The sequence below is a fragment of the Trifolium pratense genome, linkage group LG5 (genome assembly GCF_020283565.1).
Source record: "Trifolium pratense cultivar HEN17-A07 linkage group LG5, ARS_RC_1.1, whole genome shotgun sequence".
NCBI lineage: Eukaryota > Viridiplantae > Streptophyta > Magnoliopsida > Fabales > Fabaceae > Trifolium > Trifolium pratense.
The window spans coordinates 24,658,033-24,680,909 of record NC_060063.1 but is presented as its reverse complement, the minus strand read 5'-3'; the positions used below and the strand labels follow the sequence as shown (position 1 = coordinate 24,680,909).

Here is a 22,877-nt window from a genome sequence, read left to right as displayed (position 1 = left end):
TTTTTTTACTAACTTATAACTTTTTTTCATATGCTACTAGGTACAAACCCGTGCGTACGCACGGGACGCGCCTTCGGCGCGTTTATGCGTCAGTGTGTTAGGTCGCAAGTGTTCTACGGCGCGTTGCACGCGCCTTCGGCGCGTTATGTAGTTGGTTTCAACGATTTTTTTTTTTTATAAATATAATTTTTTATAAGTAATTGACGCAATTTTTTTTTGCGATAAAAGTTAAATCAAATAATAATTTAACATAAAATCCAGTACAACGATATAGTGAAAGATCAAAGTGTTAAGGTATAGAAAAATGTTACAATTTATTCGAAGTGTTAAGGTAAAAAATATCGATACACACGAACTAAATTTGTTATACGATAATTTTTATTGTTGTTGATTAGTAAATAAAAAAAGTATTATATAACGCACAACTTTTAACTTTGTCGATAAAATTACGACGAAAGAAGTATCTATTATTGTGACCTTGTCATAGTTACTATTCCTAATTGGATAAGATAAGATTTTATGTAATGTAATCTAATATTTTATTATTTTAATTGATTATTTTGATGTAAAACAAAAGATAAATAAAGGAGATATAGACAGATACATAGATCGGTTCATCTCATCAGTGAACAATATATCATTTCTCCTGTTTTCTTCCAACAACTCATGGAGACCTACTACTGTGATCTCATCGATGTTACACCTCTTGGGAACTTTGTAACCATGTTTTTCTCAAATCAGGTAAAACGAAACTTATGTTATTATCTTGCAATTTTTTATGTTTCATAGATGTTGATATGTTGATAATTGAATTAGAAATTTGGAGAGGTGGATCCAAAGTTCATTCGTGATTTTGGACATGAACTTCCTGGACAATGGAGGATAATGGATTATCGATTTGAGCATCATGTTGTTACATACAACAAAGATGAAATCTATCCTCTTCTGACTGACGGATGGACAAAAATGAGAGAGGTCTTTGATCTTCATAAGAATGAAGAAATCCATTTTGCCTATCATGGTGAAGGTATGTTTGGTATCACTGCTTCAAGAAGATTTGAAAGTGAAGAACAAATTCCAAACTATCATAGCCGATATACTCGTGGTAATTGTGCTAGATTTCAAGTGGAACTCACGCGTGAGAACATTAGGAATCCATATTTGGTGAGTTTTATAATTTATATAATGTTTATGTTTTCTAAATATGTTTAGGATGACAGTTATTGAAGATATATATTGACGATTTTTTCATTTGCAAAACAGAGCATATGGGATTTGTTTGCAATTTTTGTGCGAAATTGTAATGTGAATGTGATAACTGCTTGCTGTGACAATGGAACAAAGACTGATCTTCAAATTGCAATTCACGACAATCCTTTCCCGGTCACTGCTTTAGGACCTGGGTGGTTTGCTTTTTGTCGCAAAAATGGTTTTCGTGCTGGTGATGGATTATGCTTTAATTTTTCACTTGTTAACTCTGGTAATAATGTTGTGCGCGTTTTTAAAATCTAAATTGGGAAAGATGATTAAGTTGGAGGATTGTTGTTGCTGGAAAAAAGGGAGATTGGAAAGAGAAGTTGCTGGAGGCTAGTTTTAAGTATGCACTTTTTTAGGCTAGTTTAAAGTTAATTTAGTTATTAATGTTTGTTCTTTAAGATTTGGAGGATGATTATGTTAGAATCTTTGTTCTTCTTTATGTAATTCATGTTTAGGCTGAATGTTTTAGTTTGTTTTTTATGATTTGGGTTGAATTTATTTTATGGTCTGTAATGAATCAATCTGGTTGTTGCCTTATTTTAATGTTATATTAATTAATTTAGATTTTAAAGTTGGGGTGTGAATTCAAAGTTTAAAGTGGGTGTTTAGAGTTTAAAGCTTAAATTTGACAAAATTTAATGAATTATTTATGGACTAATGAAAAAACACAAAAATTCAAAAATTGGATTTTAATTTGTAAAAATTTAATGATTTAAACTAATTATTATCATTATTATATTTAGTTATTATGAATATCTTGATTTGCATATTACAGTTGTGTATCTTATTGTTGAGATTGCAATAGGCTTTTTACAGTTTGCTATCTCTGATGAAAAGTTAATTTGTATGAGCAATAAAAAAAATTCACGTTTCATTGTTTTATGAAGGAAAAAAAGTATAATATTGAAAGAATCACACATTGAGTAATGTTAGGTCCTTGTGGTCTGGGTTTAACAATTTGGTTGATAAGTATGTTAATTTAATTTGTTAATCGTTAAGAATTAATATTCTCCTTGGTTTAAAAATTGAAGTTTATGATTTATAGTCCATCTGTACTATATAGTTAAAAGATAGGCTTAATAATAAAAGAGTTCAACAGTTGCGTTTGTTCGTTAGGTCGTAAATGTTCAACGGCGCGTTGCACGTGCCTTCGGCGCGTTGCGAAAGAAAGAAAATTTTATGATAAATAGTATAATCATTTGATATAAAAGTTTGCCTTATCATTAATCGACACAATGTTTGTTTTCGACAATAGATAAAAAATAAAAAGTTAACATCAAATTCATTACAACATTATATCGGAAGATAAATAACTTACGAAATAACATAATTGTTAGTCTAAATTATGGAAACCTGACAAACATTCAAGCTTATGTGTTTGAATTCAAAACTTAGTCTATCTCCCAATTGAATATTGTTGTCAAAACAGAAATTTTTCCATCCTCTGGCAATCTTGACATTCTCTGAAGGATTGTTTGGATATTTCAAGTGAACTATTGAAATATCTTTGTTTGGTACATGCAGAACCAGCTTTTGAAAATTGTATCGCCTTACATAATCGCTAAATTCAGAAGGTAATGTCTACAAAAAGTAAGATTATTTATTAGAATATGGCACTATAAACAACATTCCAGTAGAAGAATAAATGAATCATATAAACATTAGGTTGAATTACAACTTACAAATTGAGTCTTTGTAGCATTGTTCAGGTCACAAAGAGTCAATTCAAAAACATATGATTCAGTTAGTTGACTGGTAACTGTATAACCACCGAAAACTTGACCGAAAACATTATCAGTACACTGATTTATGTTATTTTCAGTATGTGAAATGTTGTCATGATTTAGAGATGATCCTTGACCATCATAATTGTCATAGGTTTTTGCAATTTCATCAAGAAATTTTCCATATTCTACTTCCAGTTCATCAATTTTAATATCACTATATAAAAAAAAATAGTTGTAAACCGTATCAGCTCATCAATTATGAAATTAATATAAGTTTAATTATCAATATGACATTGAAAAATTTGAAGCATAATGAAATCTGGATAAATCAAATTGATATGAAATAGAATCGAGGAGTAAACAATATCAGTCAAAGAAATGATCTAATATGTTTTCCAATTAGGGTTCATTATATTATTTTAATTCCCAGGAGTAATATGAACTAAAATTTGATGAATTCGTTTAAAAAATAAGTTGATTTAATAAGAAAGCAAAGGAAAACCGAAGTATACCTGTTATCTGATGAATCCATTTGTATCCTATATGATGATTTACAAAATCAGTTAAGAAAAATAAAGAAAATTAATATTAATAATCAAAGAAACATGATTGTTGAAGGATTAACTAATTCATAATAATGGTAAGTTGAAGTATAAAAATGGTTTATTAAGGAAGAAGGGAAAACGAAAATTGCAGATCCTATGAAAAAATCGTATTAAGCAAGAAGGAGGAAGAAATCTCACCTGATGGAGCTGCAAAACTCGTTTTTCCTGATGGAGCTTGTCCATCAGCCGTTTTTCCTTATGTAATGGTAACATGGAAGTGGAGTTGGTAATTTGAGGTTTTAATTGGGCCAAATGGGTCTCATAATTGGGCCAAAAAAAGATGTAAAAAATAAAAAAATAAGAAGGCTTTATTTAATATGAAAATATAGACTATACCCAAAAATATCACTACAAAATATATGTCCTATATTGTAGAATAAAGAAAGTTTAATTATAATTTTAAAATTGATTAAACTAAATATTATTTCCGTGTTGCCGAAGGTTTTTGTAAAATTTGAAATCGTTTGTCGAAAAGTTACTTATTTATTGCTGAAAATTTAATTAGAAATTAGGAGAGGTGTATCATTTTTTCATATGTTGAATTTGCACATGTAAATTTGGAATAATGGGAAAAAATGTATTATCGAATTGAAATCATTTTGTTACATAAAACAAAGATGAAACGCATTATATTATTACAAATGAATGCAAATAGATTAAATATGTTTTTGATCTACATGAGAATGTATAAATTCAATATTCCTATCAAAGTGTTATTCAATTTTTGTTTTATTGACTTGTATCAAGATAAACCAGTAACACTAATAAGTAGTTGGCAAAAATTTTGAATAATTTTATTGTTTTGAAGAGGAGGGTTACCTGTCTAATTTTTTTTAAGTTATGGCAATGAATAGTTATAAATTGATATGCTAATATATCACACATTCACAAAACATTGCGTATCATACAGCGTATCATGATATTACCCAATTAGAGTACACATTCATATAACATAATAAGTTTCAAAATGAAATTAGAGATTGGAAATACATAATTTACATATTGATCAAAAAGTTTGATGATTTATAAAATGCAGTACATCAAAAGCATAACTTGTTATTTTGCCTCATGATGTCCCATTAAATAAATAAAAAGGTCTGAATTGGTCCTTTAAAGATACATCTTTTTCTCAATTGGTCATTTCCTTTAAAATTTTTAAAAAAACGTTAGTTTTAGTTGACTGGATTGTGGATGCAATTAAGTGTAAGTGGTCCACGAAATTTTTTTATTATTATTTAAATTTTAACCATTAGAATTTTTTGTTATATGTGGTTTTAAAATTTAACGGAAACGACCAATATGACACTCATAAATGTTTTTAAGGGAACGATCCGGGCCTTTTTTTTTTAAGGGACTAATCCAAGCCTTTTTTTTTCTTTAACGGACCATTGTGAAACCTAAAATGTCTTTAAGGGACCAATAGACTAATTAAGCCTATATAAAAAGAAAATTTGAGTTTAGGATGGACTTCTCAATAAATCTATTTCATCGTTGACTTAGTTTCACAACTTATATTAACCAATAAAATTAAAAAATTAATATGTATTTAGAAGCCACAATTGTTAACTGTGCCAATCAAATTGGGAAGGAGATTGTGAGTTTGACATAACAAAAAGTGGTAGTTGGATAGGATAAGATGTTGATTGCATGCAGTTTGACTGCACTGAATCCATATCCCTCCTCAATAATAGTAATCGCACGCGGTATCTGTTCTGGTCTTCGCAGATCTTCTTTGCATATCTTCCCCTACCCAATATCTCTGCCATACGGCGGTGATTTGAAAAGGCTGAGTAGCCATCAATTGGAATGGACATGCCATCAATTGGATATAACTCCTCAAAGTTTCAAAGTCTCAAAGATATAACTCCTCTACATTTACACTCTCCATTAAAATTGTATTTAAAATTGTATTCCAATTTTGGATTCATATGTTTTCAGGAGGCAAAAGGAAACGAACGCAGCAGGAGATTCAATTACCCACCTTTTCTGCTTTAGTGTCTCTTTTTTTAACATGGTATCAGAGCATGGTTCGATCCGCCTTGAACCACTCGTGACTTCCGTTCTTGAATTCCCATAAGTTTGGGAATGTTGTGTGATTGATATGGTTGAATTCTACTGTTGGTATTTTGAATTCTGCGGTTTAGACCCACAATTTGTACCATCACTTAATTGCTTTTCTTCATCACGTGTCTCTTTCTTAATACTAGTAAGCTAAATTTTCTACCCGGCGAATCCGAAACCTGAATACCCAAATTAAGCGCAGCTTTTGAAATAGAACCGGCGAATCCATTTCTTTTACTTCCATATGTTTAACAGAGAAGAATTTTGTTTTACTTCCAAATTTTCTTTTACCTCCACCGTTCAGTTCTTTTGTTTTTCAATGAAGAGGAATAAACAGTTTCCGAGAAGGTATATTGGTTGGTTTATGTCTTATCAAATTGAAGAAGTTCCCAACTAACTTATTAAATTTTTTGAACCTTCCCATCTTATCAATTGAAGAAGTTCCCAACTACCTATTAATTTTTCTAAACCTTTCCATCTTATCAATTGAATATGAGTTTAAATAGTCCTGCTTCATCAACTGGATCAAATTTTCAGGAACCGGATCCTAAAAGAAGTTGCAGGAGAACTTCAGAAAACCTAATGTCCAAAAGCATAAAGAACTGGTATTCGGTATTACTTTCACTTTTTGTTTCTCTTTTTGTAATGTGAAAGCTTGGAAAACCTAATCTCTTTCTCTTTGTAATGTGAAATTCTTTCTCTTTTAGACAGAATCAACTTCAACTAGCTCAGGGGGTAGTCGTATTAGTGCTACTCCACCAAAAACTGATAGTGGTCATCAAGAACAAAGCATGCTCAAGGTATGTTTTCTATTTTCATCTAAGAAGTAAAGAGAAACAAAGAGAGCCATGAAAATCTGAATGTCCATGAGTAATGTTTAGAAAGATTTGTGAAACTACACTGGGTTAACATTTTGCATTGCTTCTTCTTGACAAATCCTTTGAACTTGAGCAATAAATGGATTATATGTAGTAGATTATATGAATGACAATTACCTTTAATTTTTTTTATAGTATCTGAAGTCCGAGTTGCAAATATTAAAAGATCTGTACGAGGAGAAATATCTCCCAAAAATTAAAGCCGACAATATTTCTTTCCGCCACAGAGCCTATTTCTTTCCGCCACAGAGCCATGTGGTATGATTTGGCAAAAACATACAATAATGCTGTAGCAGAGAAAGAAAACATCCCAAATAAAGCTCGGAATCTCTTTGATATTCTTGAGATGATGAGGTTTATAAATTGGTGCAGTTGCCCAGATGTTACAAATGGTACCCAGGTAAATGGTTGTTGTTGTTGTTGTTGTTGTTGTTGTTGTTGTATGTAGGGCATGCACTATCTATTTACTGCATTATATATGAATATACGTGAGGTTTCTATCAATTATGTACACATGTTTTTGCATTACATAGTAACTGTATTATATATGTGAGTTCACTTTACCTTTCTCTCATTTATGTATCTATACTATTTGATTTGGTTAACTGCAGTTCAGTTCAATTATTAAACCGTTTAGTAAATAGTGGTTCGGTTATTTCACAATGGTTCGGTTTGGTTTTGTGGATTTTTTGAACAGCCCTAGCCCCTAGACATGATAGGCAGTGCTGTGGATTTGATAGGAGCCAGGCCCTAAACTCTAAAGCAATGAAAGTCTTCATCTAATTCTGACCACAATTTGTACAAACTCATCAGTTTTGAACTTCCTTTAGCTTTTGTTGCCATTTCCTGCATTCATAGGTTTAATATTTCAACTTATATATGACATATATGCTACGATTTTCGTAAAACTTAAGAACAATGACCAATGAAAGTCTTCATTTGTATGAATTTAGTAGTTTATCAATTTAAATGATAAACTGGAGAAGATGATGATTTAAAAACGTTATTAAGCATGCATGACCAAATACATAAAAGGAACAAACGATTCAAACTTGAGAAAGTACAAATTGATTACCATTTTGAAGAAGATGCCATATGAATCTGAACGGTTTTGGTTTGATAGGGAAGAAAGTTTTGGCGGATCTAATGGCTGGGAAGAAGGTTCTTGCGTTATGATAGTTAAATGTTGAAAAGGAAAGTGGTTTTTGGCTTTTATCTCATAAAGGTAAAGAAGAATATGGAAAGTATTCCTTTTGTTGGAAAAAGGCAATGGTTTGTGATGTGGTGTAAGCAATAAAGAAGTCTTTACAAAGATTTTGTGACTGTTCATGTGGTTTAATATAAAATACACAGAGATATAGGTATTTTTCAATTAATTAGGACCGCAATTGTTGGAATGTTTATTTGGTCACATAAATATTATATGTTGAATAATACTCCCCCCGTCGCAAAATATAAGCAAAAATTGTTCAATGAAAGTTTATATATTTGGTTTAAAATTTAGTCCAGATACATTCACTTTTGTTGATCTTTTTTTGCTTATATTTTGGGACAGAGTAGTAGTTGGTATCAAGAAAGTGGCCTGAAGTGGGTTGATATGATTCCCACATTGTTGGTATTTATCGACTGTGTAAAATAAATTTACACTGTTGGTGACATTAAATTAAATCTTTCTTGAAAAGACACGGAGATTTAGTTCCCAAAATGTTTATTAGTCCCACGAATATGGGAATCATATTTTCTTTATATAATAAAGATGTCAAATATAAGATATTTGTAGCGTTCGTATTTCTAAAAATTTATGTAGTATATATAATTGTCAGACACATATATTTTAATTATTACATATGATGTACCGCCATTTTATTGAATTTTTTATAAAATAATTTTATACCGATGATATATATATTAAAAGTATTAAAAGTATTTTAATTACTACGTATGATGTACGGCCATTTTATTAAAAGTATTACAAAAATTTGGTTTATTTTTTGGTTTATTTATTTTGGTTTAATTTTGCAGATTTTTTAACTTAACTGTTGGATAAAAAATGTGGCGTTATGTAAAAAAATGTTCAAAGTGTTTAGGTATAGAAAAATGTTACATTTTATTTGAAGTGTAAAGGTAAAGTAAAATATAACAAAAATTTAATATAACTAAAATAATTTTAAAAAAATATCGAAACACACGAACTAAATTTGTTATACGATAATTGTTATTGTCGTTGATTAGTAAATAAAAAAAGTTTTATATACGGTGAATGGCAATTTATAATTATTATTTAAAAGTATTGACAAATAGACGAACCTTTTTTTCATGATCAAGTAAAGTCTTTGCATTGAGGCCAACCAATTCGTTAAGAGTATTATCCCAAAAAACAAACTTGGCTGTATCATCACCATCGTATACTTCAACATCCAACTTTTACCTATTAGTTAAAGTGACATGGTTATACCAAAAAATAAAATAATGAACAAAATGAACAAAATGATCATTAAGCAAAGGAACTTAGAAACTAATACTTTATTAGAGGATCAGTTGTCATGTGTGACTTTCGACATACAAAGGGGGGTTCACTTCCTTCGCATTTTAAAGAGCAGTCATTCTCACCATCATGACAACCATAAAAAAACCAACCTCCATTAGAAACTCTGATGTGTGAAGTGGTAACAACAGTCACACAATATGTCTCCTGCAGATATATTTATTAGAAGGATGGTTACATAGTTCGTTAAACTTCTAAAAGAATTACTAAAATGTTAAATATGCAGAATTTGTATATGCTACCTTTTTAAGCTTTTTCATAGCTCCCAATGAAAGAACATGGGCATGATTCATGAAAGTTTCACCAGAATTGTATTGAGATCCACCATAACTTTGGGAGTAGAATTGTGTAGAATTGGAAAAAGTTATGTTTTGAGATGGATAGATGTTGTCATTGGGCAAACTGCATTTATCAACTATATTAGTATATCACTATTATTATATAAAATATCTGGAGGAGATGTAATAATATTATAAACAACCTGGCACGAAATTTTTCTATTTCAGGAATTGATGGATCAAATAGAATCTTTGTTCCGTTCCACACATTTGTGAGTTGTAGTGGATATTGTCCTACAAAGTTAAACAGTGTCACAAGTGTCAAAAATATCATAATATGGCTAATTGACCACTTTCTGGTGTGAACAGTTAAAAAAATACAACAAACCTTGAGCTTCCCTGACTCGAACATGTTGCAAAATAATGACAACAGGGTTATTATTAGATTGTTGGTTATAACCACTGAGAAATTGTTCAGATAAAGTATGCCACAAAGTACAATCAAGTTCCTTATTCCTGAAAAAATAAAACCCAAGATCAAATATATATGTTTATAAAACAACTGAGTATTGAGGGAAAAATTGAAAAGACAATACCGTAGATCTTCGATGGTAAAAGCAATGTTAGCTTCCCTTGTTGCAGTTGATATAACATTCTTCCCAATAGAGTTAACAACTCCTATAACATCTAAAAAAAACAACGAATATTATAAGATATAAGCTTCCAAAATATATATTTAGAAATTCCAACAAATAAAGCATTAATTGATTATCTTACCAACTAACATATCACTACAAAACTTCCCATTAGATATTCTTCAAAGTCTTTAAAGTAAAAATGTGTTTTTGGAATTCCTGAAATTTCAACTGCATTAACTCTTGTTGCACCAACAAATGTTAAGCGAAATTTGTGGGGAGTCATTTTATACTGTGCATCATTGTCTCCGACTTTAAAATTACGCATATAATATGTATGTCCTTGTGTTAGTTCATCTTTCCACTTGAGAATGTTGTCAGTCATCACAGTAGCTTGAATTGTGGATCCCTGTAAAATTTTAAAGGCAATTGTCATATCGTTAAACAAAAGAATAATCAACATTTATGCAGATGCAGGAACACTATATAGGGAATAAGGTACCTTTAAATCCCTTAGCAACATCTCCAAGGTAACATCGTTTTCTCCTTTCGACACAATCCACATGTCATCCAAAATCACTCCTAGTCTCCAAATTTCTTTCTTCTTAGTGATATCTTTAATAGCATCATAATCATACTCAATAGGCTTTGAATCCTACAAATAATTAAACATGTCAAAGCTCAACAATATATTTTATGGTTTTGTTGATATTATGAAATTTTAATGGAAAATAACCTGACCTTAGAGCCATCATCCATTTCGTTAACTTTGCATGGCTGCCATGCATTATCAACAAACTTGAGCATAAATAGATACAATAGTAAAAATTACAAACTTTAGGGTTGATAAGCATAATAGCAGTACCTCTTGATGTTCTACAGCTTCATCTGGGATTTTTTCCTGTAAAAACCAGCCACAATGAATAAATTATACATTATTCATTAGAATGTTAACAAAACCAGATGACCGAATATTATGTACTTCATTCAAAAGATGTATACCTTAGTTCCATCATCCATGTGAGTAACCTGAGCTTTCTGCATTATATTATAAAAAATTTTAACCATAAAACTAATAAGGTACACATCTTAATATTATGCATCAAAGCAAGAGATGTGTACCTTAGTTACATCATCCACCTGAGTAACATGAGATATCTGCAAATATAAAATAGTATTTTGAGCATAAATACAAATAAAGTAGACAATTTAATCAAAACCAGATGTATTGACATAAAGTTATGCATTCATAAGAAAAAGTTACCTTAGTTCCTCCCTCAATATGAGACACTTGAGATTTCTGCAGTACATTATAAAGTATTTTGAGCATAAATAGATAAAATAGACAATTTTGAACAAAATCGTATGTATTAACATTAATGTTATGCATTCATAAGACAAAATTACCTTAGTTCCTCCCTCATTATGAGACACTTGAGATTTCTGCAGTACATCTATAACAATATATAAAAAGGATAGGTGAGTTTGGGATGGACTTTTCAATATACCTATTTTACCCTTGACTTAGTTTCACAACTTCCATTAGCTAATCAATTTAAAAATAAAAAAATTTTAAATCATAAAAATGTGAATAAGTGGCAAATGAGTTGCCTATACATGAATGATTACCAACTTAATACTACATCTATACTATATAAAAAGAGAATACAAATATTTTTGGTGTCGATTTTTCATAATACTAACAATATCCTTATTTTTTTAGCAATAAAAATCTTTTATTAACAAATTCATCATAACATAAGACATTTTTGTTGGACATAAGTTAGACACAGGCAGGCGCGGAACGCGCCTGTCTGGCCCGCTAGTTATAAATAATTTTGATGATAAATACAAAAAGTATGCAATTTTGAACAAAACCACTTAAAAATTTCATATGTCATTGATCCAAAATACATGTGTACCTTAGATCCTCCATCAATCTGAGAAGCCTGAGATTTCTGCATAATAATAAAAACATTATTTGAGCATACATACAATAAAGTAGACAAATTTGTGCAAAGACAACATGTAAACATAATAAGATTGTCATCCAAAATAGATGTTTCCCTTAGATCCTCCATCTATCTGAGAAACATGAGTTTTCTACATCAGATTTATACAAATAATGATCATATGTACAATAAAGTTAAATATTGTACGAATAACACTTAATTAACAAAAACAGATGAAGCATATTGAACAAATAACACATACTGAACAAACCTACTCAACAAAGTATAAGAGTAACAAACATTTACAGATATTTAACAACAACCAGCTTCCAAAAAATTCACACTATCCATCGAAAGCTTAAAAAAGTTAAAGCAGAAAGTACAACAAATGAGATTAAAAGATCTTAACCTTTTTTACTACCTCCAAATTAGTAGATCCATACTTTGATTTCTATAAAAGCAAACAAAAATGATTAGTTGTTTTTCATCATCACTCAATCCAAAAACATCAGAAAAAATAGAAGAAAAGACTTCAACACATCGTCTACCTTTTTTATCCCCTCCATCGGAATAGCTTTACAAAGAACGAAATAAAAATGGTATTTTTGAGCTTTTGGATGAAGAAACAGTTCCAACTCTTTTGAGCTTCAGAAAGTGGAGGGAGAAGGAGAAGGAGTGTTCTTTTGGTTCACAATCTGTTATGATTTGACACCTTGACTTTGTGGTTCAAAATTTGGTTGGAGAATGTGAAACAATTTGCGGAAATTACCAAATTGGTGAGGGTGTTGCCCTTATAGATTAAAATCGTATTTGAAATACAAAAGGGTGTATTTGTCATTCTTGCGAAAATTTGGCTGAGATCAATGTGAGAACTTTGATCAAAATATTCCAAATTTACCCCCAAATGAAGGAACAAACAAAAACGGAAAAAATTTAAAGTTAAGGGCAAGAAGGGTTTTTAATGATCATATTACTTTCTTAGATTACTAGTAGATTTCAAGTAACGTTTGAGCTTATAGCTTATAGCTTTTTACACTTTATTCCATTTTTACCCTTTAATTTAATAACTACACACTCTAAAAAAGAAACAACCCATTATCAATTATGTCATTTTATATTTATTAACTATTTTAAAAGCTAATTTTACCAAATACTTTATTTCAATTAGCTAGCTTTTCAGCTATCAACTAGCTTATTTTTACCAAACAAACCCTAAATTGACAGTATAAAGTTTCGTCAGATTATGAAACTTTGAGAATTAAAAATACTTTTTTCAAATTTGAAGGACTTACTTTCGCAATCAAAATTAAAGTTAAAGGGTCAGACAACCATTTGGGTTGGTCTGGTGGTATTGGCTTGGGATCTGGGAGTGTGCTCCTTCTTGAGGTGTCACGTTCGATTCTATTTTGTACCAATTTGGGTGAGTTAATTTAGCTTCTTAAAAAAAAGTTAAAGGGTGAGATTCATTAAATTGTGAAATTTTGGGGACAAATGTGCTCTAGTAGTTCCATACAATAATTAATTTGGACAAACCTTCACTAAAACGGTAATTAATCTCTCTCTGTAACTCCAAATTTAGTGGAGTTTGATTATGTATAAAACTAACTCGATTGCGGTCATTTCGGTACCAGTTTGATGAATTATTGATCTAAATTGAGTTCTGTGCGAAACTTGAACTTGAGGCTCACAATCCAGATTTTGTGCAGAATTTTGGTGGGGGCAAAATCCAAAATATTATAAAATAGGGCGGTAAAATTTCGGATTTTAAAATAGGGGGAAAATTCTGATTTTTCAAAATAAGAATATAAAACTGCATTTAAGCTAAAGAAAAATAAATAATAAAAACAAATGATGTGTTGCTGACATATGTCCTCCCTCCCTTCGTTAGTTATCCACTATCAGTAAGTTTGATGAAATTTCAGAGTGTGAGAATTGAACATCAATGGCTTCTATAGCTTCATATTCATCACTTTCCAAAGGGTTTCTTTTGCATTCACTCACACCTCAATTGAACAGCAGAGGTAGAAGGAAAATATTCAGACCCAATTTTGTGAGAATAATGCCCACTCGTTCCTGTCTAGATGACACTTCTTCTCTCCTCCAAGCAGCTAAATACACTGTATGTATCAACTTCCAATTCATCATTCTTTCCTTTCTTTCCAAATTTCTAAGGGCCCGTTTGGATTGTCTTCTTTTTTAGCTTATGCAAATAAATAAGCTTTTATGTATTATTATAAGCTTTTTCAGTAGTTTATGAAAAAAAACAGCTTATAAGACACAATTTTTTGTTTTTTTTTTATGAATATAAAGACACAATTTTTGTTAGTAAAAACTTATGAATTAACATAAAAGTTTATTTATTTGCATAAGTTATTCTCATAAACTCAACAATAAGTCAAATTCAAATGAGACCTAATTTTGTTCCTTAGGCGGTGTCAGCAATATCTGATTTTTCACACCAATTCAACAGCTTTAGAGCCTGCTTGAATTGATTTTTTCGAGGTTATCTATTGGCTCTACTCCGTAAAATATAGTGAATAGCTGATAAGCTAGTTTACAGAGCTTATAGCGAAAAAACTAGCTGATTGAATTTATTGTGTTTGGTAAAATTATTGGTTGAACTAGCTTATAATATGAAATGACATAAGAAATATATGTTTAACTAATATTAATTTTTTTCAAATAAGATGGCAAAGGTAAAATTGGAAGAAAAAATGATAAGCTATAAGCTCATAAGCTACTTGAAAATAGTTATCAAACGGGTCTTTTTTAGCCAAATGAGCTTATAAGCTATCTTATGTTTCTTCCCAAACAGAGCCTAAACACTTGTGACACTGTTTGAGAGAATTTATAGAAACAACTTATGAAATGTTCTTAAGCTAATTTGTTATAGAAGTAGTTTATAAGCACTTCTATGACAAACGTTTTATTGAAAGGCAGAGATTTAATGCTTATTTCTAATGAAATTTTTGCCACATTTGTCAAAATCGTATTTTTGTAATGTTTTCAACACCCCTTTTTGTTGTTCTATAAGTGAATGAGTTGGCAAAATAATGAAAACTGTGTGTTTTGACGAAATCATGCTTTTTCTTACGTTTCAAATACCCATTTAATTGGAGAATGAATGAATTTTGTACATGTGTTGTTATTTGGTAGGTGGATACATATGTGAAAAGTGGCATGGTTGTAGGATTAGGGTCTGGTCATGCTTCTGGTATGGCCATTCAGCATTTAGGTCGCCAACTTCGTCATGGTAATTTGAAGGACATAGTAGGGATTCCCATGTGAGCTCTTCCTCCTTTCCCCGAGTTTAATTGGTATACATTGCCAGCGTTAAATTTGTTTTACATATGCATCCAATCACAATTCACCGAGTAGAAAACTGTCAAACCACTTGACATCGATGCATTGGGTTTATGCAGGTCTGTTGCAAGTGCAAGTGAAGCAGCAAAGGCTGGGATTCCAATGGATACTTACCAAAGCAGTTCTCAAGTGTGCACAAAAACAATCATATTCTAGATTTTCCTTTAATGTTGAGTATTTCTTGTTTTAGAGTGCACCTGGATCCTTGTATGCAACCCGTGGTGAAATTTTTTCTAAAGAAACCAAATCTATGACATATGTAACTATGAAAAATGTTTTGGTACAATCAAATTAAAGTAAAATGTAAATTAATGCTGGAGCATCTTGATGTGTAAAGTTAGGTGTGTTTTTTAACTGTTTTTTCCTATAGAACTGAAATTTTTGTGTAGATTCATTTGCAATTTTCTGTTGTAGATTGATTTTGCATTTGATGATGCTGATGGTGTAGAAGAGGGGACATTTGTTTCCATCATTGGGCGCCGGAAATTGCAAAGCGAGGAATCCATAATCCAGGAGAAGGTTAGTTGCTATACCTTTTACTTCTGAATTTACTTGTGAAGATCAACTCTCATGTTTTAATGATTGATTTCCCGCTTTTTCTCCTTTTGTTTGCAGTCCATACTGAATGATGCCAATAAACTAGTGTTCATTATCGAAGAAAACCAGTACAAAGGTCATCTGGAAGGTTCTATTCCAGTTTTAATTCAGTCTGTAAGCAACTGTGTACTAATTGTTAGCTCGTTGGTTCTATCTTGTGTATATGTGTGTTTAATACTAATATTCTCCTTGTAGCTGAACTGGTTGGCAATTGCGGAAGAGATTGATGATATGTTTCTTGGTGATGCTGAGGTTTGCTATATATCCCCTAATTTTTGAGTTTTTCTTCACATGTATCATTCCCAATGTTAGACCTGATTGATCTCCATGTGTATACATTTTATATAAAGATTTGGCACTTAGCACTGTCATAATCTTACATTATAATTCAGAATTTTTTTTTACCACTTGAACAAAAGGTAGACGGGCAACAAGCTGCGCCGCTAGACCTTTCTGTATAGCAAAACCTAATCTTTGAAAAACTACATTCATAGACCTAGGCGACACAACATTACTATGCATGACTCTTTGAACTCTTTTCAAAAGGTCTACAGCTTCTGGTGCTAGAAAAATATTGGAATGTCATAAAGATCTTACTCTCTCGGCACACTCTTGTATTACCTTGGCCGCATCACTAACTGTGGACCGTTATCATCTCGGAATAGTCTATTAAGCATTTCATCCTTACAAGCCTCATGTTTGAGGTGTTGTGGACTGTCTAACTTCAGATACCTACTCGACCCTCGAAACATGAAACCCACAGGCCAATTGCTCTCATAAAAAGGGCCACATGCGGTTTTACTCGGTCAAGGGTACAAGGGGCCGCAATTTGGGCCATGACGAGGATAAACCCTCGAGCCCCCACCTATTTATAGAGGTTAGATACAAACCATAGGGAGAACCACTTTTACACTAAAATACTAAACACTCAAGATTAGCAAGAGCAAGCGCAAGTTATGATTCACAACAACAAAAGCTTTTTTTCAATAGTTAGGATCAATTACATGAATCAAATAATTCCGTTGTGTTCAAAGAGACAATTCAATTATAGATCCTTTATAATGATTTCAAATAGTAGATTGTAATTCAAGAATTATGGGTTGTTTCACTTGCTTCTGTCAAGATGCTTACATTGTGGAGTTATTGATGAATCGGAGATTTCTTTTGAGACAACGTACCCTTTGCTTGTTTCTCTTATTTTTATTTTTTAATGGATCTAACAGGTTTTCTCATGTTCCTCCTGTTTTTCTCTATGCTCTTGATTATTTCACTAAAAAACTTGCACATTACAATTATATTTATTGTTTCTTTTGTAAAATAAGGTGTGGAGAAGATCATCTATTGGCCAAGTAGATCCACTAGGAGGCGACTTTCCACTAGTCACAAAAGAAGGACATAATGTTCTTGATGTTATCTTCACATCTCCAATACCAAACCTCGGTAAGTTCTGCCTGCAGTTGTGAAGCCTATTTTAGGGCAAAGCCTCTGTTTTTGTACTGGTCAATCCCATTGACTTTGTATTACTTGCAGCTGAAGTCGCGAAAATCCTTGATAACATTGACGGCGTTGTTGACCATGGTGTCATATCTAAAATCCCGTTAGTTTTCTCTCTCAACTTTTATTTTATGCTCATTATTAGTGGTTGACAATCACACTCATTGGACAAGATAAGATGAGCGATGTTTCAAATGATCTGATAGAACTTTGAGTTTCTAATGGACTACTTGATAGTATTGATAAAATGATTTAAAATTCGTTTGATAAAATTTCCTATCATGTACTTAGGACCAAAATATTAATGAGTCTTGCATTAATCGATTTTTAAACATGTTTTTCATATAAGTTGAAGTTAGCCACCAGGTTTGGTCTAGTGCTGGGGGGTTTGGGTAGAATGCATGAGATCCCAGGTTTGATTCTCATTGGCTACATTGTAAACCAAAAAATGTTGAAGTTAGCCTCTGTGTCTCAACTTTTTCAAAATGAACTATCAAACATCTTCATAACAAACTTATTTTAATTGAGAAGCTAATCTAAACATCTTCATAACCTGATTTCACAATTCAGGTGATATTTTACTTAGACAAATTCTTATCTAACATGATCTTGTTATATTACTTGAAATTGTTTTAAGAAGCACATATATTTTCCTATGAGGGTATACAAATTACAAAGAGGTGCAAAAAGGGTACTATTTTTAATATATTTTATCCCTTATTGATTCTATTAGTTGTTTCCTGCATTTTGGCAAAAAGAAATGCGGATACTGTTTTTTTAATATATTACTCCTTCTAGTCCTTCTTATACGAGATAATTCACCTTTCTAGGTTCATTGAATAAGCGATGATGTATCTAGCCTACCAGATTCATCATCGATTATTCAATGAATCTAGAAAGGTGAATTATCTCGTATAAAATTGACCAGAGGGGGTATTATTTTAGACCTTAAGGTTGTGATTTAACTACAACCTATTTGTTTAGTTCAAGGAGTAAAATGTTAGCAGGAGCAACATCCTAGTCACTTTTAAACATACTGTTATACTAAATTATTGCATTAGTATTGGTTTTATTGATTTCTTCCATGACATACAAGAAAGTGGTTTATATGAAAAATATCAACTTATCTCATTTCCGTGTATATTATCGTGTAATGCAGATGTACAGTGGTAATTGCTTCTCCAAATGGTTTGAACGTTTTGGACAAATTGACTGCAGATATAGTGGGTTAGCCACTTAAGCTTTAATTCTTATACCTCTGGTTTGCGGATGAATGTAAATGACAGGTTAAGATTAGGAACACTACACATTGTTGTTATCAACAATGACGGATTTTGCCGCCACACACGCCCTGTTGCAACTCTGCTACTATGATTTTCTATTTCTATTGATGTATTGGTTTGCATAGTCTCTACAATTCTTGTATGTTAGTAGTAAACTTTTCCTGTTATGCTGCAATGCAGCATACTCTTTGGTTTCCAGCAATCAGCTTTTATTATTAATCTAGATCATTTCTAATGATTCCACACGTAGTATAATGTAATTCAAGATGCTTCCTTCCTATCTTTTGAGGGATACAAGTTGTTTCACTGGCTTCTGTCAAGATGCTTACACATGGTTTATATCGTGGAGCTATTGACGAATTGGAGATTTCTTTTGAGACAATGTACCCTTTGTTTCTTTAATTCTTGTTTTTAGTTTTTAATTGATCTAATAAGTTGTAATGCAGATGTACAGTGGTAATTGCTTCTCCAAATGGTTTGAATGGTTTAGACAGTTAAGCTTCTCTTCTTACTGCTCTGCCTTGCAGATGAATGTAAATGACAGATTAAAATTAGATATGTTATAGTGCCATTATCAATAATCATTCCACAAAAACGCAAAGTAATTACCACTGTACATCTGAGTTGGAGTTGGAGAAGGTCTTATAGTTGATTTTTGCCTTATTTTCTGGCGCGAAAGCTCAAGACAACTCTTCAGTCTTTTCTGTCTTTTTAACCTAGGTCGTTGCTTGAATCCGCTTGCTTCTGTGACATATGTTGTTGTTGGTATCGGAACATCACCTTGATCATTACCTGTTGAATTGATTTTGAAAGGCTTACTTTGAGAAGCTTACTTTGTTTTGATCATTACCTTGACATATGCTTTTGGTGGTATTTAAGCTTACTTTGTTTTGAGTTGATGGGTTGACGTGTTTAACTTTATCAACGCAAAGGGTGGGTGCTTAATCTCCAAGTAAATTTGGATTAGCTATAAGTCTCCATTTGGATTAACTTATTTTTGAGTTTGTGCAAACAACTTATGCATATAAATTAGGTTTTATGCTATTTTGTAAGTTCACACCAGTGAAAATTGTATTTTTATAAACTATTTTATCATAAACTACCTTGACAAAGTTATAATAATCCATAAAAATTGAATAACCTGTTTGGATAAGCTCAAAAATAAGCTAATCCAAACGGGGCCTAATCCTATAACTGGGTCAAATTATATTTGTTTATTTGAGATATGATTTTTGAAAATATTTACACTATTATAATAAAAAAATCCACTAATTACATTTTTTGACGTACGATTTTGACAAATCAATTATCTTATATTTTTTCTAACTTTTACCTTAAGTTTTTTTTTTCCAAGAAGAATTATCTCAAGACTGGATAGTTTTGTTTTTTATTTGGAAAATATAAATCACACAATATTAACTCAAAAAAATCAAACAATATGAAAGGGATAAACACTAAATGAAAGGGATAAACATTAAATGAATCTGCATTATATTTGGAAAATATTTGTACAACAGAATAGGCTATTTATGCGCTTGAAGAAACAAAAAACTATGTATATACAGTTTCAGAGTATTTTACTTTTGAATTATAGGAGAAAACAAGAAGAAAACCTAGCAAGTTAACATGAAGAGAAGACATGAAGCATGTGCTGTGGGAATTGACCTTGGAACAACCTTTTCATGTGTTGCAGTATGGCAAGATCAATACGGTCGAGCCGAGATCATTCACAATGATCAGGGCAACAGAACAACTCCTTCTTGTGTTGCTTTCACAAGTGAACAAAGGTTGATTGGTGATGCTGCAAAGAATCAAGCTGCTGTCAACCCTCAAAACACTGTCTTTGGTAATTTTTATTCTTTTGCAAAATAAGGAACTAATTTCAAGGACTATTTAAAAATTTCCTAATAGTTTATATTATTTATTTCAGATGCTAAGAGGTTAATTGGTAGGAAGTTTAGTGATCCTATTGTTCAAGATGATATATTGTTATGGCCCTTCAAGGTCAGTGCCGGTGACAATGACAAACCCGTGATTACCGTTAAGTATAAGGACCAGGAGAAGCAACTTTGTGCTGAAGAAGTATCATCTATGGTACTCACCAAAATGCGAGAAATTGCGGAGGCATATTTAGAATCACCGGTTAACCATGCAGTTGTTACTGTGCCTGCTTATTTTAATGATTCTCAACGAAAAGCCACTATAGATGCTGGTGCTATTGCTGGTCTCAATGTTATGAGGGTCATGAATGAACCTACTGCTGCAGCTATTGCATATGGCCTTGATAAGAGGATTGATTGTGTTGGAAAACGAAATATTTTTGTCTTTGATCTTGGTGGTGGCACTTTCGATGTGTCTCTATTAACGATTAAGGATGATGTTTTCCAAGTTAAGGCCACAGCAGGAAACACTCACCTTGGTGGAGAGGACTTTGATAACAATATGGTGAACTACTTTGTACAAGAGTTTAAGAGAAAGAACAAAGTGGACATGAGTGGGAATCCAAAAGCCTTGAGGAGATTGAGAACAGCATGTGAGAGGGCAAAAAGATCACTTTCTTTTCTTGTTGTAGCAACCATTGAACTAGATTTATTGTTTGAAGGCATAGATTTTTGTTTATCGATCACAAGGGCGAAGTTTGAGGAAATGAACATGGGTCTATTCAATGAGTGTATAAAGACTGTTGAGAGTTGTCTTCAGGATGCAAAGATAGACAAGAGCCGCGTTGATGATGTCGTCCTTGTTGGTGGGTCTTCTAGGATTCCCAAAGTGCAGCAGCTGTTACAGGAATTTTTCAATGGCAAGGAGTTGTGCAAGAGCATTAACCCTGATGAGGCTGTAGCTTATGGGGCAGCTGTTCAGGCTGCTTTGTTGAGTGATGACATTAAAAATGTTCCAAAGTTGGTGCTGCAGGATGTTACGCCTTTGTCTCTCGGTAGGGAAGTAAATGGAGATATGATGGGTGTGGTGATTCCTAGGAACACTTCCATTCCTGTCAAGAAGACACTACGATATACTTCACGTATCGATAATCAAACCACCGACTTGATTAATGTTTATGAGGGTGAGAGAGCAAGAGCTAGTGACAATGATTTGATTGGTTCTTTTCGTCTTAAAGGAATTCCTGCAGCTCCCCGTGGAAGCCATCTCTCGGAGGTCAGTTTTAGTATCGATGAAAATGGTATTTTGACGGTTTCTGCTAAGAATGATGCTTCTGGAACCTCGGCCAATCTTACAATAACTAATCACACAGAAAGGTTGTCAAGTGAGCAAATTAAAAGATTAGTTCAAGAAGCTGAGAATTACCATATGGAAGACATGAAATACCTAAGGAAGGCCAAAGCGATGAATAAATTGGATAATCTTGTTTACAAAATGAAAAATAATTTAAATAAAAAGGATAGTAATTTGAATCTCTCCTCTGAAGAAATCAAGAATATTGAAGATCTAATTGCGGTGGCCACAAATTTGCTTGATGAGAATAACAAGAATGTTGAAATAGATGTTCTTGAGGATTATCTAAAGAAGCTTGAGGTCGACAAGGATGAAACACATGCATCATAGCTAGCTAAGACTATTTAGTTTTTTTTCTATTATTTATTTAATTTTTCACAATTAATGGTTTTAGTTTTGTCTTGCTGTATGCATTATCTAGTTAAGGTTTTATTAAGTTTAAGGTAGACTAGACATGCTACTTAAAATGTTGCTAAAACCATGATGTTGGTACTTCTGTTTAGTATGCATTATCTAGTTATAAGGTTTGATTAAGTTTATTATTATTATTATTATTTTTTTTTTAAAGAAAACTTGATTAGTTTACTGAAAGGCTTCCTTTGTTTGATCTGCTGGTATTATCCAAGTTGAAATTCTGGTATAGCAGTAGCAGAACCAGATGTTGTACAGCATGGCGAAACATCTGGTCTGTCATGAATAATATGGCAAGGCATATAACCTTAACGACAGATACTGAAAAAACGTAAACAGTAGATGTTCTACACGATGCTCCAACATTTGTCAGGAGCGATAGTATACTGATGTTGAACGCGATGCTTAAGCATCTCGTACCAGTACAGACAAGTTAATAATAAAGTGCAGAACGTAAAACACAAATTATTTATTAACCCAGTTCGGTGCAACGTCACCTAATCTTGCTGTTTAGTACTTAATCTTCTGCATAATTAGTTGGTTGATTTCCTTTGCTT

At 32.0% G+C, this 22,877-nt stretch overlaps 4 protein-coding genes across 4 annotated transcripts; 3 read left to right on the top strand and 1 right to left on the bottom strand.

Moving 5' to 3' along the window:
* Positions 1-610: 610 nt before the first annotated feature.
* On the top strand, positions 611-1,784 carry LOC123885546. The gene is made up of 3 exons (XM_045934825.1): positions 611-741; positions 817-1,164; positions 1,264-1,784. The coding sequence occupies exons 1-3, from the start codon at positions 667-669 to the stop codon at positions 1,510-1,512; spliced, it is 672 nt and encodes a 223-aa protein (XP_045790781.1). The 5' UTR covers positions 611-666; the 3' UTR covers positions 1,513-1,784.
* Positions 1,785-2,475: 691 nt separating this feature from the next.
* On the bottom strand, positions 2,476-5,219 carry LOC123885536. The gene is made up of 4 exons (XM_045934817.1): positions 3,728-5,219; positions 3,497-3,523; positions 2,940-3,198; positions 2,476-2,838 (listed from the first exon to the last, which is right to left on the bottom strand). Exons 2-4 carry the CDS (start codon positions 3,514-3,516, stop codon positions 2,596-2,598), a joined length of 522 nt encoding a protein of 173 aa, XP_045790773.1. The 5' UTR covers positions 3,517-3,523; positions 3,728-5,219; the 3' UTR covers positions 2,476-2,595.
* Positions 5,220-13,775: 8,556 nt separating this feature from the next.
* On the top strand, positions 13,776-18,898 carry LOC123884932 (probable ribose-5-phosphate isomerase 4, chloroplastic). The gene is made up of 9 exons (XM_045934156.1): positions 13,776-14,057; positions 15,095-15,222; positions 15,361-15,430; positions 15,716-15,820; positions 15,917-16,012; positions 16,094-16,150; positions 17,221-17,338; positions 17,429-17,495; positions 18,552-18,898. The coding sequence occupies exons 1-9, from the start codon at positions 13,881-13,883 to the stop codon at positions 18,622-18,624; spliced, it is 891 nt and encodes a 296-aa protein (XP_045790112.1). The 5' UTR covers positions 13,776-13,880; the 3' UTR covers positions 18,625-18,898.
* A 1,223-nt stretch (positions 18,899-20,121) lies between these two features.
* LOC123884931 (heat shock cognate 70 kDa protein-like) lies at positions 20,122-22,446 on the top strand. Its single transcript, XM_045934155.1, has 2 exons — positions 20,122-20,521; positions 20,606-22,446. The coding sequence occupies exons 1-2, from the start codon at positions 20,302-20,304 to the stop codon at positions 22,237-22,239; spliced, it is 1,854 nt and encodes a 617-aa protein (XP_045790111.1). The 5' UTR covers positions 20,122-20,301; the 3' UTR covers positions 22,240-22,446.
* The last annotated feature ends 431 nt before the right edge of the window (positions 22,447-22,877 follow it).

Coding starts and splice junctions, on each gene's coding strand:
- LOC123884932 (XM_045934156.1), top strand. CDS start 13,881: ATGGCTTCTATAGCTTCATATTCATCACTTTCCAAAGGGTTTCTTTTG. Junction 15,821..15,916: donor AATCCATAATCCAGGAGAAG/GTTAGTTGCTAT, acceptor TTTTGTTTGCAG/TCCATACTGAATGATGCCAA. Junction 17,339..17,428: donor ATCTCCAATACCAAACCTCG/GTAAGTTCTGCC, acceptor TATTACTTGCAG/CTGAAGTCGCGAAAATCCTT.
- LOC123885546 (XM_045934825.1), top strand. CDS start 667: ATGGAGACCTACTACTGTGATCTCATCGATGTTACACCTCTTGGGAAC. Junction 742..816: donor CCATGTTTTTCTCAAATCAG/GTAAAACGAAAC, acceptor TAATTGAATTAG/AAATTTGGAGAGGTGGATCC. Junction 1,165..1,263: donor ACATTAGGAATCCATATTTG/GTGAGTTTTATA, acceptor TTTGCAAAACAG/AGCATATGGGATTTGTTTGC.
- LOC123884931 (XM_045934155.1), top strand. CDS start 20,302: ATGAAGAGAAGACATGAAGCATGTGCTGTGGGAATTGACCTTGGAACA. Junction 20,522..20,605: donor CCCTCAAAACACTGTCTTTG/GTAATTTTTATT, acceptor TATTTATTTCAG/ATGCTAAGAGGTTAATTGGT.
- LOC123885536 (XM_045934817.1), bottom strand. CDS start 3,516: ATGGATTCATCAGATAACAG. Junction 3,199..3,496: donor ATGGATTCATCAGATAACAG/GTATACTTCGGT, acceptor TTTTTTATATAG/TGATATTAAAATTGATGAAC. Junction 2,839..2,939: donor ATGCTACAAAGACTCAATTT/GTAAGTTGTAAT, acceptor TACTTTTTGTAG/ACATTACCTTCTGAATTTAG.